This window comes from Puntigrus tetrazona, chromosome 3, assembly GCF_018831695.1.
Source record: "Puntigrus tetrazona isolate hp1 chromosome 3, ASM1883169v1, whole genome shotgun sequence".
Lineage (NCBI taxonomy): Eukaryota > Metazoa > Chordata > Actinopteri > Cypriniformes > Cyprinidae > Puntigrus > Puntigrus tetrazona.
In genome coordinates this window covers 18,250,695-18,269,231 of record NC_056701.1, presented here as the reverse complement: position 1 = coordinate 18,269,231, position 18,537 = coordinate 18,250,695, and the positions used below count along the sequence as shown (strand labels likewise).

The following is an 18,537-nucleotide window of genomic DNA, read 5'->3' as shown; positions in this document are numbered from 1 at the left end:
AAATCCCTGCCCTGCTCTGATAGAGCGTCTCACATCTGCACCACAAACCCCTTGCTCTTTTGCAAAACATAAAGGCTTAATTTATACTTAATTTCGGTGCTGAGTGGTTTCGGGCTCTGAGTTAGTTCAATAAAGTTCAATTCATTTTCATTTGATTCAAGTGGATTAGACTTAATTCGTGTAGCCTCATTTGGAGTGCCTTTGTTACGTGGCACTAAAAAGCATTTCTTCTTTTCTTAGACGACTCATTTAAAGCTTGGATTTTCAAAAGAGAGGCACATCAAAGCAATCTAAAGATAAATCAGCTGTCTGTTTCTGCACCCACCTTACAAAGGAAGCGTTCTGGGTTTACTTCTGTGTATTTATTGTAATGTTTCACGGTGAGCTCTTGCATGGATTTTCACTTACTTGAAAACAAAGGCCGATGAACTTTTCAAGAATATGAAGATTAAGAGCTGAGCAGCAGGGCGCTGTACTTCTGTGCAAGTGCTCTAATGACCGTGAAGAGGGGAGATTATGTTATTTTTGAAATTAAAGAACTGAGAAAGGCTTTGGCACGAATGAAGGATGTTAATGAAAACGTATCTTCCGCAGACCCCCACGGACCATCCTTCACCATGGGAAAAGCAGTCTGGCTGTTGTGGGGCCTGGTATTTAACAACTCTGTGCCCGTGCAAAACCCCAAAGGCACCACCAGTAAATTCATAGTGTCGGTCTGGGCCTTCTTCGCTGTCATCTTCCTGGCCAGTTACACTGCCAACCTGGCTGCTTTTATGATCCAGGAGGAATTTGTGGACCAAGTGACAGGTCTAAGTGACAAAAAGGTAATACAGTTTTATATGTATACACTAGTGTTCAAATGCTTTTTGGGGTTTTTTTTAATTAAAACTTTTATTTGGTAAGAATGCAAGATACATTTATATTTGAAATATTTTCAGCTTTACTATTAAAGGAATAAATGACATTTTAAAATAAATAAAAATAGAAAATAGAAAATAGTTATTTTAAAATGTAAAAAAATATTTCACAAAGTTTTGTTTTTTTAACACAAAAAAAGAGTTTAACCTTTAAAATAATAAGTGTAATACCCCCCAAAATCAAAACCGTTTCTGTTTCAATTAATTGCACTTTTGTTTTGGTTTTTCTGAGCCAAAAATAAATGTCACACATTTTTCCCTTATTTACTAAATTCACCCACAAGAATGTCATTCAGTCATCAGTGTTGTTGTTAAAATGTCAATGTTGACAAGCATATAGACAACAAAAATCAATTTATAACGCATTAAAAGATTAATTACTTTCTATCCAAATACTATTATTTGTTTTTGTTTTTTTTATAATTTTCCACTATCCATGTTGACAGTGTTGAAAGACAATTATTTCAACAAAATTTCTTTTAATGCGGATATTTTGATGTTTTTGACCCACATACATATACATAAAACCATTTAATAATATTCACGTGCAATACAGTTTACCTTGCCTTTAGGTCATTGATAGATTATGTGGCAAAGTATGTGTGTGTCTCCCAAAGACCTAATGAAAGCTTGGCCACTGATGGCAGCACAGTGGTTTCGATCCTGTAATAGCGCAACAAAGTACTTTGACCTTTGGTAAGACGTTGTAGTCTCTGCTGGGTATTTACTGCAGTCTACAGTGTTTACTTTGCAGGCTTGAAGTTTTGTCGGGCGCTGGATGTTTTGTTCATGAGGCTCATATCCAAGACTAACAAGTGCTCCTCCTTTACATGAAAACAAAGATTTCACAACTGATTAGTATTTATTTCAGAGAGAATGCACAAGAATCTTTCATGAGAATCCTGCACCAGGCCAGCTACTGCTGTGAGCTTGAGCCTGCTTTAAAATGAATTGGATGTTTGGAAGGTTTGAAAAGGACTATGCATTGCATTGCTGAACTGGTCTTTGAAGAAAAAACAGGAGAATGCATACTGCTGAATGAAATTTGAATAGAATAGAATAGAATCATATTTTCAGGTATTACTGTTACTGTTAATTAAAGGCCTGTGTAATGAGTTCAAATATTTGTATTTAGTTAATTATTTTTGGGGGTGGGGGTTGGGTTTTGGTGGAAGAGATAGTCAAAAATATGGCAAAAGAAGGGAAATTCTAAACTAGCAGCCCATCCTGGCAAGTATAAAATATCCTGTTTAAAAAAAATCACTTCAATCACAAATAAAACAAAGCCCAAAGCTATTTCACAAAGATTGTGAACTCTCTTATGTAGCGGTGAGCTCTATTAAAGTAGAATCATTTGTCTTGTTCAGCTGTCATGGGACTTTTTGTTGGTGTTTTACTGTAAGCTCAGCATTTGTGAATGGTGTAGAGAGTTGAGATGGACAATTTCATCCACAGAATACAGAGAATTGTGCTTCTGTACAAGTCCAGATAATCTGAGTATATGTTTGAATGTGTATTCTTCCTGATTTTCTAAAACAGACTTTATTTTCTGGGACTGTTATTTAAGAGTTGAAATACTTGAAATATGACTGCCCAGTGAAAATAAATAACCATACTCGAGTCGAGCACTTTGAAAGAGTGCATTGGCAGGAGAGCAGCAGGTGTAGACTGCCTCGAGAAGAGCTCCTCGGCTACTCGTTCCAGACAAAAAGGGCACAGTTTGGCATGTAATAGAGAATAAATGGTATGAAGAGAAAGAGGAAATAGCTTAAGCCGAAGCCCCGGGCCTGCACTCATAGCAGAGCCGCAACTGTGGTCACCTAGTCAACAAACAAACACATGTCCAGTCTACCAGCAAAGTGCTCTTTTCTATGGCACATATATTATGTTATCCTGGCAGGCTCTTTTCAAACACATATCATCTTAGGTCCAACTCCAGCCCTAAATACACACCTGGACTACTTATTAATGAAGTCAGTGATACATTTAATTAAAATCACGCCAAGAGAATTGGTAGATCATTTTAAAAGGCTTTTTTGTAGGGATGCCATATAGTCATTTTGGGTTTATCCAAAGAACTTTCAGTAAACAGTTCTTAAAAGAACCTTTTCCAACTGGGCAATCTAAATGTTCTATATAATCTAAAGCTAATAAAACACTTGAATTCTCGAAAGAAAGCAGCTGTTTACAAATACTTGAATTATGATTGACAGGATTATTAATGTGGAGGATTGTTAAGTTGTCTTTTGCTTTTTCAGATATTCATCATTTCTTACTGTTACCGTACAATATGGTATCTTTATGTCGTTTTTACAAAGTACTAGCGAATGAAAAGTTCTTTTGTAAAAGCAAGTTGTGTTGTAAAACACTTTTTTCTTATTAGAAGCAGTCATTTTAAGATTGTGTTTACTTAATGTTCAAGTTTTTTATTGTTTGTATGTATTGCCACGGAAGCATTTTATTTCCTGCTGTGCATTTATCGATGATTTCTTTTTTGTTTTTAACTTTGCAGTTTCAGAGTCCCCACTCCTACTCCCCTCCATTCCGCTTTGGAACGGTTCCTAACGGCAGCACAGAGAGGAACATCCGTAAGAATTACCCCGACATGCACCAGTACATGGTGAAGTACCATCAGTCCGGGGTGACCGACGCGCTGGTCAGCTTGAAGACGGGGTATGTATCACACTCTTCCTCGCTATGTTTATCCTGTCAGTCTGAGCAGAATTGCTGAAAGAGTGAATGAGTCATTGTTTTTGCTGGCATATAATTGACTCACTCCAACTGCTGGCTATGCTTATTTAAAGTGGCATAGTTAATGTAAAAGAATAAAATTTTGGTATCATTTACATATTTTTATGTTGCTCCATATTTATATATAAGGCTTGTTTTAGTACTTGAAACAGTACAAACTCAAAAAAACAAAAGAGCATCCAGACAATCATTAAGCTACAAAGTGTCAGTGAAAATCAGATCATAACTTTGCGTGAGGCGTTATTCTAGTATTTTAACTTTTTGCAAATATTAGTAATTTTGTTATGTACCTTTGGCATTTATATTGAAACTAATTATCAAATAATTCTGTAGGACCTATTTCAAACCTTAAACCGTAGGCATATGCTAAATAATATTGGGAACCTATTTGTAATTAATAAAGAATTATTAGTTAGAACAGGAAACAGTATTCTAAAGTGAAAATATAGGGAACCCATTAGTAATTAATAAATAATTATGAAATACCCAACTACCCAAAACTATAAAACAAACAACAGTTTCATCTCAGTGTTTCAGTAAACAAATAAATAGTTAATTAATTAACAAATATCATTCATTAACAAATCACCATTTTACAGAGTGTACTGTATCTCTAGTAAATTGGAAAGTTATGGCAAGACAGTGGAGTTGTGGCTCCTTTCCCGAAGCAGATTTCATACAGATTTTCATACAGGAACATCTTATTTGTGCATTGATTTCAGTCGTTTATAATAAAAATTTGTGTTATCACAATAAAAAATGCTTAATTTGCTGCTTATCAATAGTTAGTAAGGTAGTTGTTAAGTTAAGGTGCTGGGTGGGATTAGGGATGTAAAATAATAAGACATTGTACACTCATGGGACTGTATGTTTTGCCAATAGAAAGTGCTCATCAAGTACTTTCATTGGATATATATGTATTAATTTGTCCCAAAATGTCAATTACACCCTTCTGGTTCTCATCCTTGTTTATGTACAAGTATAGTAGTGTTACCTGCTTTTTCAGTGTACATTTTTAAATGAGTAGTCAGCTAGTTAACAATAACGGTACTGGGAACAGACTGGAATTTATTATAAACTCATCCAGGATCATCACAGCTGAATTAAAGGATTGTGGGTCATTGTGTAATAATAAGACCTCAGTTCTAACAACACAATGAAGTTTTGCAGTTTCTGTTTAATGAAAATGCTAAAATCAATGATGAAATATAGCCCTAGTTCATTTTTTGATGACTTTTGTTGTTACTGAGACAATTCAGCTTCATATAATTGAAAAACAAGCAATACTGCAGTAATACAGAGTAGTATATGGTACAGTGAAAGAAGCGCAGTACATCAGCTCGAGTGATATTAAACAGCATTTATTATCTCTCTGAACTGCAGCAAGACTGTGTCTTTGTATATTAGCAGATGGGTACAGCACAAGCACAATATTAAATTACCTTACAGTATATTAATAAAGCGTAGATGATTTCTTTTGGAAGTGCACGGCATCGTTTCTCGCAGCTTGGCATGTCTCTACACATACTGCAGATCCACCGCTACAAAAGAATCATTGAGCAAATCTACTGGATGTCAGCGTGATCCCTGAGTTACATTTGACATTCTTGAAATGTCAGACAAGCAGACTAATGAGTCTTAGACAAAGGCTTTTCCAACAGAGAGATCGAGTTTGACAAGCAGCCCACCGTGGCTCCAAATGTCAGTTTGTAGGTGGGCTCTAAAGTTGGGTGCACATACTGCAATTTTTGTCATGTTTTTGCTGTTTGAGACAAATTTCAGAGATCGTAGGAGATTTCTGTCATGAGCTGGACATATAATGACTTCCGTATGTTACAAACAATGTTTTACAGTATCTACAGTTTAGCATGAAAAAAAAATAAATAAATCAAACAACAGAAAATAAGTTCTCAATTTTTTTTGTGATTTGACCCATGATTTTTTTTCAGTTGCGACCATATTGGGGGAGGTGTAGTATGTTTCCAGGTTTGTTACCAGCAACTGAAATCAAAAATTAGTTTTATTAAATAAAAAGAATTCAAATAAAATAATAAAAAACATCTGGACTAAAATTCTTATGATATAGTTAATATTGTGCATATTGTGTTTCTACTTAATATGATGATTTTTTTATTCAAATTTACTTCACTTCTCAGATCAAATATTATAGAAAATGGGCCTCACAAGCACCCATGATAAAATTAAAGACAACAGTTACAAGCTGTCGGCTTTTTCACAATTTTGTAAAGCATGCTGCCTTTTTATTTCTTACTACTGAAATGCATTTTGTAAATAAAAATACATTTTTGCTACCTTTTGCAGACACCATTTTGACAACCCCTTGCATTAAACATTAGGCTGTAGTCAATCAAATAGCTTTTATTGCACTGATTTTCTCTCCGTTGCTTCTGGTGTGATCGCACCCAGTGCTGTCTCTCACCTTAAACTCGTGACTCTGCATCTGCATCATTGCTGTAAAGTTAAAATGTGTTATGATTCATTCGAGGCTTTTGATGACATGGCAGTGGTGTTAAGGCATGAGAATGACTCATAAAATTTTACCTCCTATTTGCCATCTGAATAGTGTCTGTGCTTTCTTTTCACCAGCAAACTTGATGCCTTCATATATGATGCAGCTGTGCTGAACTACATGGCCGGTAGGGATGAGGGCTGTAAACTAGTTACCATTGGCAGTGGCTACATCTTTGCTACCACTGGCTATGGCATTGCCCTGCAGAAAGGGTCGGCCTGGAAGCGCCCAGTGGATCTGGCCATTTTGGCTATTATTGGAGATGGTAAGTTCTTGCATGCCTGGCAGCAGTCCAGAATGCTCTGCATGTTAGAAAGGACAAATTGAGAGATGCATTAACCCACTGAGATCATAGTTGTACAAGCACTACTGACCTTTCCATGAAATCCCCAACGTAGTACTATAAGGATTGAAATCCTTATTAAATATGCATGTTTATATACATATGCAGGTAGTGAAGAACACCATTCCAGGTTATAAATTTCTGTAGATAGTTTATATTATAGCAACCTGGTTAAACGTTACATGTTCTTATTGTTATAGTACAAATAAATTGTACATAATTACATGCAAGTAACCTAAGGCAAAGCCTAATCCTCTAACTGTATAGTAAGTACATGTAGTTAATTAATATTACTCAGTACTTAAATGTATAATTACACTGTAACAAGGACACATTAAAATAAAGGGATAACCATAACAATTAATTAAATAACAATATTTGAATTATATTTGAAAATAATACTGTCATAAAAATGTTAAATAATGTGACATACATATATTTTTACCTATTAAAAAACATGGACACATTATGTATTAATGACTCATATTTATAGTTATTTGTGTCACTGCCTCTATGTTAACAATATGTCTGTTCCTTATTTGTAAGTCACTTTAAAAGTGTCTGTTTAATGAATAAATGTAAATGTACATGTCTACCATAAAGAGATTTTATGCAGTGTATTAAAACCTAGAATGTGTTGTGTTCATGCAGCAATGTCCATCTGTTAAATTATTTAGCATACTTTTAGTTCAGGATCTTCCTTCATAGATGTCTGCAGTATTTCTCTCTCTCCATACTGTGCTTCACAGTAGTGCTATATGCCGACCATGAAAAATTACAGAATTATCCTCCTGACAGCTGCACCTTGTAGAGAAAGAGAAAAAAGTCTCAGATGGTGCTAACATATGGCTAAATCTTGAGTGTATAATTTTACTGATCCTCACTTTGACATGTTAGTGTGTGGGGAGATCTTGAACAGGAGGATATGTCTGTGGACGGTAGTAGTGCAGACCACTGATGTGTACACTAAATGGGAGACAGAGCTGATTGATAACGTGGGTTTGGGTGTGTGTGTTTCTCTACAGGTGAGATGGAGGAGTTGGAAGCTCAGTGGCTGACTGGGATCTGCCACAATGAGAAGAACGAGGTAATGAGCAGCCAGCTGGATGTGGACAACATGGCTGGAGTGTTCTACATGTTGGCGACTGCCATGGGTCTCAGCCTCATTACCTTTGTCTGGGAGCACCTGTTCTACTGGAGACTCAGATACTGCTTCACTGGCGTCTGCTCAGGCAAACCTGGTCTGCTCTTCAGTATCAGCAGGGTAAGGCTTCTGTTCCTACAATCATCCATACCTGGACATAACATGTGGGGAAGACTCACTGTTACATGTATAAAATGTATTTAGTGCAATCTAAAATGTATTTAATGCAATCAAGCAATACTTGGCTGACTCATAGTAGACCACCAACTCACTTTTGAAGACCACTAGTTTTGGTGTTTGCTGTATTGGGTCGCCATCACGTTTATTGATTTCAATTTCATGCCATCAAAGATGTCCTCAGTGTTGACAGTCTGGACATCCAATATGACTCAACCTGACTTCTGATAGTGTCAGTGGTAATGCAGTTAGCATTTGAGCTCAGTCTTTACCCTGACATGGGCAGTGTTTGAAAGAAAAAGTTTGTCAGAAATTTGATTTTCGACCACTCATTCCATGCCCAGAGAGCTTAAAATGACAGCGCAGCAGTCTGTTTTGACAGCATGATCCCTAGCAGAGCCAAAAGCTCAGTATGTCTTTGTTTAGTTTTGATCCCCGATGGGTTTGTGTATGTGTTGTCAGTGTAAGAATATGGTACTTCTGATTAGCATCTTTAAGGTAATAAAAAGCTGGTGTTGGAGAACTCAAGCATAACTGATGTAAGTGTTTACTAGTGAAAAGAGATTTAAAGAGATAGTAAGAGGAGGGGATAATTTTTAAAGGAAATGTGCCTTTCAAAATAAACCCCTTGGCAATTTGTTTTTACATTTGACTGCATCTGTGTCACAGGCTTTATCTATGCCCTAATTAAAAACTTCATAAGTGCTCTTTGATCACACTGATGGGTACATTTGCAAATCACAGACATCATGGTTAATATATGAACATTGAGCTTGATTCACTCTTTTTTTTCATAGGGTATATGGAGTTGCATTCATGGCGTTCACATCGACATGAAGAAAAAGTCATCTGATTTGGACTTCAGTCCACAGTCCAACATGCTGAAGCTTATCAAGTCTGCTAAGCAGATGACTAATATGACCAACCTCAGCGGCTCCAGGATCAACTCTCCTAAGCGTGGCGGTGAGTTCATGCATTCTGCGAGCCCCATGATCATGGACATGATGGCAGAGAAAGGGAACTTTATCTACACTGACAACCGTAGCTATGCCCAGAAGGACATCTACGGAGACTCCAGCGACTTGCAGGCATATCTGGCCAACCGCCACAAGGACCATCTGAACAACTACATCTTCCAAGGTCAGCATCCCCTCACCCTCAATGAATCAAACCCTAATACCGTAGAGGTGGCAGTGAGCGCAGACACAGCCCAGACCAATGCGAAACCCAGAGCTCTGTGGAAGAAATCTGTGGATACTTTGCGTCAAACTCAAGGGCCTGATACCCTAGACCCCCGTTTGTCCATGAAGAGTCAGAGGTACCTGCCAGAGGACGCGGCACACTCAGATATCTCTGACTGCTCAAGCAGAGCCACCTCCTACAAGGATCCAGACAATAACAAGCACCTGAAGCCCAAGGATAACTTAAAAAAAAGATCGATGACGTCAAAATACCCTAGGGATTGCAGCGAAGTAGAGCTGTCCTACTTAAAAAATAAGCAGGGCGGAGCGGGCCGGGAGAAAATCTACACCATAGACTCTGACCGGGAGCTGAGTCTGCACTCAGAGCCACAGCACTACAGGGAAGGCAGAGGCCTGACAACTGACGATTTGGATTTCGGTGAAATTTACTCTGACCACAACGACAATTACAGGAAATGCGACCAGCCCATCATCCATCTCAACAGCAGCCCCCTCCATCAAGGCGATTCGGACCTTCTGCCAGACAACGTATACAACAAACACTACAACGTGAAAGAGAAAAACCTCAGTCCTCACGAAAGCAACGACCGGTTCAAACAGACTCATTGCCGGAGCTGTCTTTCAAAGGTGACCAACTACAGTACGGGGCCGTACGCAGGCCTACGCTCGCCGTATAACCGGTGCGAGGCATGCCTCCACATGGGCAACCTATATGACATCAGTGAGGACCAGATGCTGCAGGAGGCCATGATGAGCCCCAGCATGCACCACGATGACATGTTTAGCCACTACTGGCCTCAGACAGATGGGCCACACGTGCAGAGGAGAAATAGACTGAGGCTCAGCCGTCAGCACTCCTTTGACAATATCATGCTTGAGAAGCCCAAAGAAATTGACCTGAACCGGCCAGCGCGGAGCGTCAGCCTAAAGGAGAAGGACCGCTTCCTGGAAGACAGCCCTTATGCAAACATGTTTAACATCAAGGCCGACAAACTATTCGGCAGCAGGTCCATGCTCTTTAACCGAAACCTGGAGGAAAGCAAGCGTAGTAAGTCACTTTACCCCGATCACCCCTCGGACAACCCCTTCATGCAATCTATACGGGATGACACTCGCCTGGTCCACGGCAGGAGCTCCTCAGATATTTACAAACAGTTGGCTCCCATCAAAGCTAGGAACGAGAACAATCTGAGGTCCTCCGTGAAGTCCACCACTTCATACTGTTCCAGGGATGGTCGAATACCCAATGACATGTACATTTCAGAGCATGTAATGCCTTATGTAGCCAACAAGACTAGTGCATACTCAGCTCCCCGGGTTCTCAACTCTTCTCAGTTTAGCAATAGACGAGTGTATAAGAAAATACCTAGTCTCGAGTCAGATGTTTAATGCTTTTTTGTGTAGTTGAACTATTTACTCACTTAGAATGCCACAGTCACCTACATCTACAAAGTACCCGAGATATCGCTCCACTTATACGAGCGCTTTCCAGAGGTTTTCAGAGTTTTAAGATTCCTTCTGGGCAGATATCTGCAGAAAGAGAGTTAGTCAAGTGTAAGCCAGTAAAATGTGATCCAGCATGGAAGTTGTTGCCTATACCCAACACTTGGCCTAGCACTAGTGTGTACTTGTAACACTGAGTGCTAGGACAGATGTGCCGCTTCAAGTCCGACCTGAAGCTGCAGTGGGCTAAAGCAGATCTTAGGGTGGGGTTTCAGGTATTTGGCCCCACATTGCATGTGAGAAGAGCGTATATGTATCTGATGGACTGTGGCTAAACTTAAGGCAAGCAAGGGTATTTCATCCATGGCACTCAGCAATTGCATTTTTGCTTTTATTACTATAGACTTGGGATTTTTGGCATTCTAATCCCTATTTAGAATTTAGACTCTTCTCTATCTTATTTGGTAGCACAATAATCATTAGTTAACCGCCCACCTCTGCTTTATAAACAGAACTTCTATATTACTGTCAGGAATAGATTTCTTTTGCATGTGTGTTTCTTTTCTTGTCTTATTTCGGTTGAAGATATACTTACATTAAGGTGATTTGGTTCTACAGCTGAGGTGGTCATCTGTGCAATGAAAACTTGACCTGTATGTAGGTTGTTTGACTGGGAATATTGCGTTGATCCTCCATTTCCAGATTGTGGGGAAGTTTTTTGCGCTGAAAGTTTGTCTCGCATTTATTTCCTTCGATACTTCCATCTCGTCACTGTACACTGTGAAACCGAATCAGAGCATCACCTCTCGAAGACTGTTGTTTACTGTAGTTTGGCGGAGCCTCGCTTCGCTGTTGCGATCCACTCAGTAAGTGTAACGAGGGCCGCGTGTGAAGCTTGAAGTCTGATCTAGAGCATTGGTTTTCTGTCGCAGTCCGTAACACCATCAACAGGCCATTGGCATTGAGGACTACCACGCAAGACCTTTGTTCTGCAGACCTATTACTAAACTTTATACTGTACAGACACACTCAATGAACTCCATGCAATGTGAATCAGAACACATAGCCAAATCGTGTATTAGATCAAATACCTCAGGATGGTTCTGTGTCATTTTGTGTAATGTTTTCTCGACACCACCTAAAGGCACATTCACATTGCGTTTGGGCATGTATTCCTCCACTCCGCTATGGTTGTCCGAGGACTTCCATCGCGGTTGCGTTTAGAGGGAGGATCTTTGAAATGAGCTTTATGTTTACGACTCCAACATTTGTTGGAAAACAGGATGTGTATCGACATGAACGTGTTTGTACGACTGCTCTAGCAGCTTCCGCTCTCATATCAGACTTGGTTTCTTTGAACTTCCCCGATAATGTGACATAATTCACTGTACACTTATCTTGAATATGTCATCACTGTCATAATCATGAACATATTCATCATATGAAGTGCTGCTTTAAGAAGCTAATGTGCGTATGCACATGTAAAATATCAAGGTCTTGTAATCATATATGCCATACATAGTTTTTACTCTTTGCAACTTGTTTTTCAGTTATATTTTTCACCCTTGTAATAACCCCAGTCTTTAAGGAAAATGTATTTTGATTACATGAACATGAATTATAATAATGGCATGCGACTCAATTGTAACTCTTTCTATGTTTTTGTTATGATGTTATGATCACAAATTATTTGTAACAGGGTGCAAATATAGCATATATATATATATATATATATATATATATATATATATATATATATGAAAAAAATGATCGTTCATATTGCAGAGCTGCTGTTTTGGGGAAAATAAGCAAGGTATTGTTCTCTAGTATTATTCACAGAGCCACATCTGCATTGATTTCGTATCCTTCGTGAGGCGAGGTGAATATCCTTGCTCTTCCTCGATTGGCAGGTGAAAACATCACCAGCTGCGCTTTCAGTATCTTACCTGTCATCTATAGCCAGACTTAACCTGTAAAGAGAGAGAAAAAAAGTTTTCGGGTCTGCTATCCCTCCAAAGAAATGACGTCTTCTTGATTTTCTTTATTATCTATGGTTTGCTGTAAGAATAGAGCTTTTTTAATTCCTCAAAGACTTAGCAACTATTTTGAATATACAACACTTGTAAATTGCTTGTAAATTCATACTCAAATAATTCATGGAAGCTACGAAGATACAGAGTAAACAATATTTTTTGTGTGGGTTTCACAGGTCTGTACAGTAGCACTCGTTTTCTGTAGCGTACGTACGAGAAAATGACATCACTTACAAGTTCTGCATTCGAAATGTCACCTTACGAGATTTCAAAGTCTCCATGCAGTTTGTTATCAGGGATTGTAGCCCTGCAGTTTTTTAAGCTTGAACATTTCGGGGGCCGGGTGGATGTTGGGATTAGGGTTGGGGGCTGGGACTACAGCTATTGCGGCAGATTTTTTCTAAGTAAACACTGTCAATCCACTTGAAGGTGAGCTTGGATCAAGCATGCCTACAGATCGATGCGAGGAGAACTGGCCTCTTTGGTTCACAGACATGAGACTGCAGGGTACGAATCCATCCTGCTCATGAACCAAAGCTCTGTGGCCACTACAGCGTGTCGTTCAGGCCGCCAAACTTCTGGGATTTTTACACAGAAACATCTTGAAAACCAAAATGTACTTTTTACTTCATCGTTCTGTATTTGTGGAAGGTTATCGGAGGCGGTCGGGTGGAACAGCGCAGGTCAGGTATTGATTGCAACTGGATACAGTTAGGGAACTGTGTGGGTTTATTTTATGTAGCAGTTTTTGGCTAGGCAAAAGCCATCTGTAGTTTATTAAAAATCTATTATATTATATTTTTGGTTTTATTTACCTCTCATAGAGTAGTGCGCAAATGTGAACTTAACGTAGCTCAGATGCCGATTATTTCCATAAAACGAGCTAGACTAGGCGAAGTACCGTAGTTCAGTTTTCAGTAAGCAAGGATTTTTAAGTCACAGAAAAAAAAATTAGTACTTTCTCAATTACACGTTAAACACCGGTTAAGGGTTAATCTGTTTCATCCGTCACGTTTGTTACGCTCCACTTCTTTCAGCAGAGACATGTGCTTGTGCACGGTTTTCTGTGGAAGGTGAAGAGAGGGATTTTTTAGGAATGGCGGCTAATGGCGCTCAGTCCGTATGCTGAATATTTACACTTTAAAAGTCTTTTCAGATAACAGAGATGCCTCCATCGCCACGCATTTGTCTTTTATAAAATCCATTAGGCTAAAAGATACATACAGAACCAATTTCCTTTCCCTTTTATGACCGCGCAGGGCAGAAATTCAAAAGCGAAACGTGGAAGCAGAGATGTGAGACGTTACTTAACATGACAACAGATCTCCTTCCAAGTCAATTCTGCATCCACCATTTGAAATCCATTCTTTCCCAAACTGATATTTTGCCAAGTGCAGTGTAGTAAGAACAACAGGCCCTTTCGGCTGCCAGGCAAGCTGTTGTACTGTCACTGCATCATTGGCTGTGTTCCCATCGAGGTAGTTTCAAGGAGAAATCACCTCAGCTCAAATTACATCTGCCAGAGCCACACAAGGCACGGTGAGAAGGGGCAGGTGGCTAAAGACAGGAGCGAGAGTCCTCATGCATGACTGTGTCGACTGCAGCTCGCTCTCTTTCGTTCTCAGGCCACTTTATAACCCTCAGGAAGACGTTTGCAGGGGCAAAAATGGCAGCTTGAAAACAACTAACTTGGCTCTTTTAGCAATGCCATTTTTATCATCGCATGACTAAAATACGAGGATTATTCAGTCACCCTGAGTTTTAGAAGCAAACGCCGCTCTTGATTTCTGTAATGCATTTCCAGCGATGGATATTTGAAATGCTCGGTTGTTTTAATAGGATATCAAAATACAGGACAGACCGTGATTTAGTGAGTGTCGACCCTAAAGGAAGCAAAAAGTAACTGAATTCTTTGTTTGAGTTTGAGCACAGAGCTGCTAGGAATACTTGCACTTAATAAAGGATAAAAGAACGCTGCCTTCCCTGTAAAAATGACGATTTTGCTCGTCGTGGACTCACAACGGAAAGAAACATTTGTTTGAAAAGAATCACTTGTGTTTCCTGTTTAACTAATCACTCTTGTGAGCTTTGCATTCATATTTTCTGTGGTTAAAAGTAGAAATTATTTTAGAACAGTGTTTTATACTAGGGCGGGTGGGGATTGTCATGTGACTATAACCTATTTATCACTGAAACCATGTGACCTGCTGCCTAAATGTTCTTTTATAATGAAGCATTATCACTTGTGTGCGTACTGAAATGTCTTAAGAACTTTTTAATGTAAGTTGAAAGTAATCGCTTACATAAAGCTGACACAAACTTGCATAAATGAAATCATTTCTGCTATTGGCAACTTGCATGAGAAAGTACTAATTCAGTGGGGCGGTTTGAACATATCTCCTGTTCTCTCTAAAGTACATTTCATTTGTAACATAAAGTATTGTGTTGGGGATTTTTTTTTTTCGTTCTCTGCTTTTTTATGTGTATGTAGATCATATTAAAGGAACAGGTCTGATATGTGACTTGTGAAATGTCAATATGACGTGGTTGCAGGACGTGTGCTGGGTTACAAGATGTAAAAACATGTATATAAGTCAAAGTTTCATTTTTCTAATAAAGGCTCTTTCTGCCACTTTATATGATCACTGTATCTGTTGCGCTATGTTTCCGAAGCCCGCGCTCCCTCCAGGTGAATGTTGCAGACACCTCGAAAGTTCACGAGGTTGTGAGCTGACTGACAGCTCTGATAATTTCAAGTGATGATTGGTACGCGCTGTAATGGCGCTCAGGCCTCGAGTCTTCGGCCTGAACACGTGTGAAACGGGGGCCGTGACCCTGCAATATTACATGAGTGAAAAAAAGCAGCCTTGCTATCAGCAGAAATTAGGCATTACGTGTGCGCAATGGAAATGCCATGTCACGGACGGACAGAGAGGTTAATCTGTTCTTCTCAGTTTTGCTAAGAATCTGTGTATTCTCGCTATTGAGACAATCCGTATATGCAGGATTACAGTATTAGCAGATATACAGTGTTTAACAAATTTAAAAAGACGGGTTACACAACAATGCTATTTTTTGTGCAAAAAAAAAATAAACATAACAACCTCATGCAAGAATTCTTCTCCTCCGGGTACTATGAGTCATCTTGACCATTAATAATTACGTTCTTAATGTATTACTCCACTGTCGCTGATCAGTGTTTCATGTCTAATTATTTACTTTTGTGGCAAGCAACCATGTAATAAGTGGGATAATGCACATCCAGCCGGTTGTTATCTCAAAATAAAGCTCATACAGCTTATACAACAGCTGATAATCCTGTCAGGCTTTACTCTGGGATAACAACTGACTGGAAGTATTATTCCATACGTGCACATGGAGCAATCTACATAGTATTTGTTCACTCTATTTCTGATATTATTATTTAATGTTATAATAAATATGTAATAACATTTTAATGTAAAACGCATTTAATATATTGTTACATTTCTGTGTTATTATCCATACAATTTTGTCAACCAAACAAAAAAAAAAGTTATTCTCATATCTATTATATATCTATTTACCGTACCACTTTTTACTGATCAGGAAACAGAATCACGCATGCCAAAAAAAAAAAAGAAAAAAGAATCATAAAAGTCGCTTTGAATATTTATGAACCGCTGATGGTTACGGTGAATGATTCTGACCTGATTAAAGAAAGACAACAACATTGTTGATAAAACAGTTTCAGTAAGTATGTCAGAGATCATTTCAGGCTATTTTGCATTCATTTCCATCTTAAAGCAAAGGTTGTACTGTTCTAGAACTTGCACCAAACCTGCGCGGCTCTGCCTTTGTTCTGAGGTAATGTAATATTGATCATATCTGGTATGACTGGAACAAATACTCCTTCAATATCTAAATAGGCTTTGTGCTTTAGAGAAAAGAAAGCACTATCGCTTATGTCTTTGCTATTTAATGGATCTTTAGGCTTCTGCTGTTCATGGTTGAATACGCTCTGGAACAAAGCACAATAACTTTACCGTCGAAGACTCACAATGACTCACTTTCACTGGGAGAAAGAAAACAATTGTAATCTTCGGGAGAAAACCTGCTCAGAGTAAGTGGATTGGTTTAGCTGAGACTAAAGAATTTACAATCGTCTTCACGCGGCAAGGATGCTAACATGTGAACAAACACAATGTTACCTGTCTAAAACAATTACTCAGCCATAGTTTCTTGTTTTAATCTTATGAGTAATCTCATTGTTTTTTTTTATATTCCAGAAGAAAGAAACACGATAAAAGAACACAAAAGAAGACGCCGCAGGCTCTAAAAGAAAATACGCGATGGCAGCAAATCTAGAGGCCGGCATCTGCGTGCTACGAGTTACTTGCATGCGCAATGACTTCAGCCGCAGATGCGCCTTTGTTGCTCGCTGAAGGGAAATGAATAAGTTTGCTCAGCTTTGCTCATTTGCAAACACTGGCTAATATGCGCTCCTGATCTCTCGGCTGTATCTTGTAAAGGGCTGCAATTAATCATCACAGGCGTGATGTGGACTGGCAGGACTGAACCTGTAATTAATTACTTTACAAACTAGCCAACAAAACCCACTTCCAGAGCGTTTACTCTTTGTAGTTGACACGGGCTGACAAAATACAGCATTCTAGGCTAAACACTGCCCCTCTCCCTTCCTTTCTTCTGTTGTGATCCTTCTCTATTCAGCATAACAAATGATGCTCGGTGCGCATGAATCCGAAAGAGAAGTCGGGGATTTTCACGACAAATGCATTGTTAAAAAATGAACGCCTTGTGAATGCTTCGACTGACCTTACGCTAATGGCGCGTTTAGGTCATGTCAGAAAGATTGCATTTACGAACTGAATGCACGTGAACGATGCTGCAATATCACAATTATGTGTGGGGACTGCAGCTTGTCAGTGGGAAATCTGAAATATGGCGCCTGCAATAAATGCAGAATCTGGACTTGATGCTTGATTTGCTGAAATGTATGAAATTAATAATTGTGTTTTATTAGTTCACCTACAAAGCTAGCCAGTGCACAAAACATGGTAAGTATTTTACATTTGCAATACAACTTTATTGTAATATTAATAATTATTTAAATAATTAAATAAAAAAACTAAATAAATGCATTCTTTATTCATCGTTTTGTAAAAAAAAAATTAATTAATTAAAAGTTAAAAAACTACTGTTTTTTAGAAAATGTTCATTGGCATCTTGTTTCAACCAAAGCAATCTAAAGGCACCTGCTGTCTTAATTATGTTGCAATTATTGAATGTAATAAATGTATTTCTTATATATTTCTTATGTGCATAATATATAGTGGATGGTGTAGCAGAGTGTACACTAAGGAAATCATCATTCAGCAATCCTACCTATATGAGAAGTGATTTTCATTCAATATGGATATATTCAGATCAGCGGGTCTTGTTGGCCTGAGGTACTGCACCGATGTAATGGCTCATCTTTCTGAAGTCATAATGCAGGGGGCACAAGATTTATGTGATACTCAATAATGCTCCATGCTCTAAGATACCTTCTAGCATTATTAAAAGTCAAAAAGTTATCTGGGTTAGCAGTATGGATCCCACAGCTGACTGCTTTGAATATGATTTCCAGCAATTGAGGCAGACTTATTTGGGTATCTAGGGCACGTATTGAAATGAATGCGATGCTGCCATGTTGACTGCTTATCTGTGCAAGCTTGTTCCACATGCTGCATGTCTGACTCTGTTGTCCTTTATCAGGTTATGATCTCTCACGTGAACTACTCACATGCCGGAGGGAAGCGATGGAGAATGTTTTATATCTTACGTAATTCAATCAATTTAGCAAACCATGGAGATGGGACCAGTAATATTATGGCGGTTAGCAGCAGAGCCCTTTCAATTGCTTGGGCTCACTGCTAGAACGGCGCTTGCCTTCCGCCTGGTTTATTGTGTTGCATGAGTCATAATTAAGCCTTGTGCATTATTTACCTCTGAATG

General features: G+C 38.7%; 1 protein-coding gene across 1 annotated transcript in view; it reads left to right on the top strand.

Moving 5' to 3' along the window:
• grin2aa (glutamate receptor, ionotropic, N-methyl D-aspartate 2A, a) overlaps positions 1 to 15,177 on the top strand; it is a 114,886-nt gene extending 99,709 nt beyond the window's left edge. The window contains exons 9-13 of the mRNA XM_043235929.1: positions 595 to 824; positions 3,430 to 3,590; positions 6,276 to 6,463; positions 7,567 to 7,805; positions 8,660 to 15,177. Of these exons, the coding sequence (XP_043091864.1) occupies positions 595 to 824; positions 3,430 to 3,590; positions 6,276 to 6,463; positions 7,567 to 7,805; positions 8,660 to 10,453 (2,612 nt within the window). The 3' untranslated portion in view covers positions 10,454 to 15,177. The remainder of the gene's footprint in view (positions 1 to 594; positions 825 to 3,429; positions 3,591 to 6,275; positions 6,464 to 7,566; positions 7,806 to 8,659) is intronic.
• The last annotated feature ends 3,360 nt before the right edge of the window (positions 15,178 to 18,537 follow it).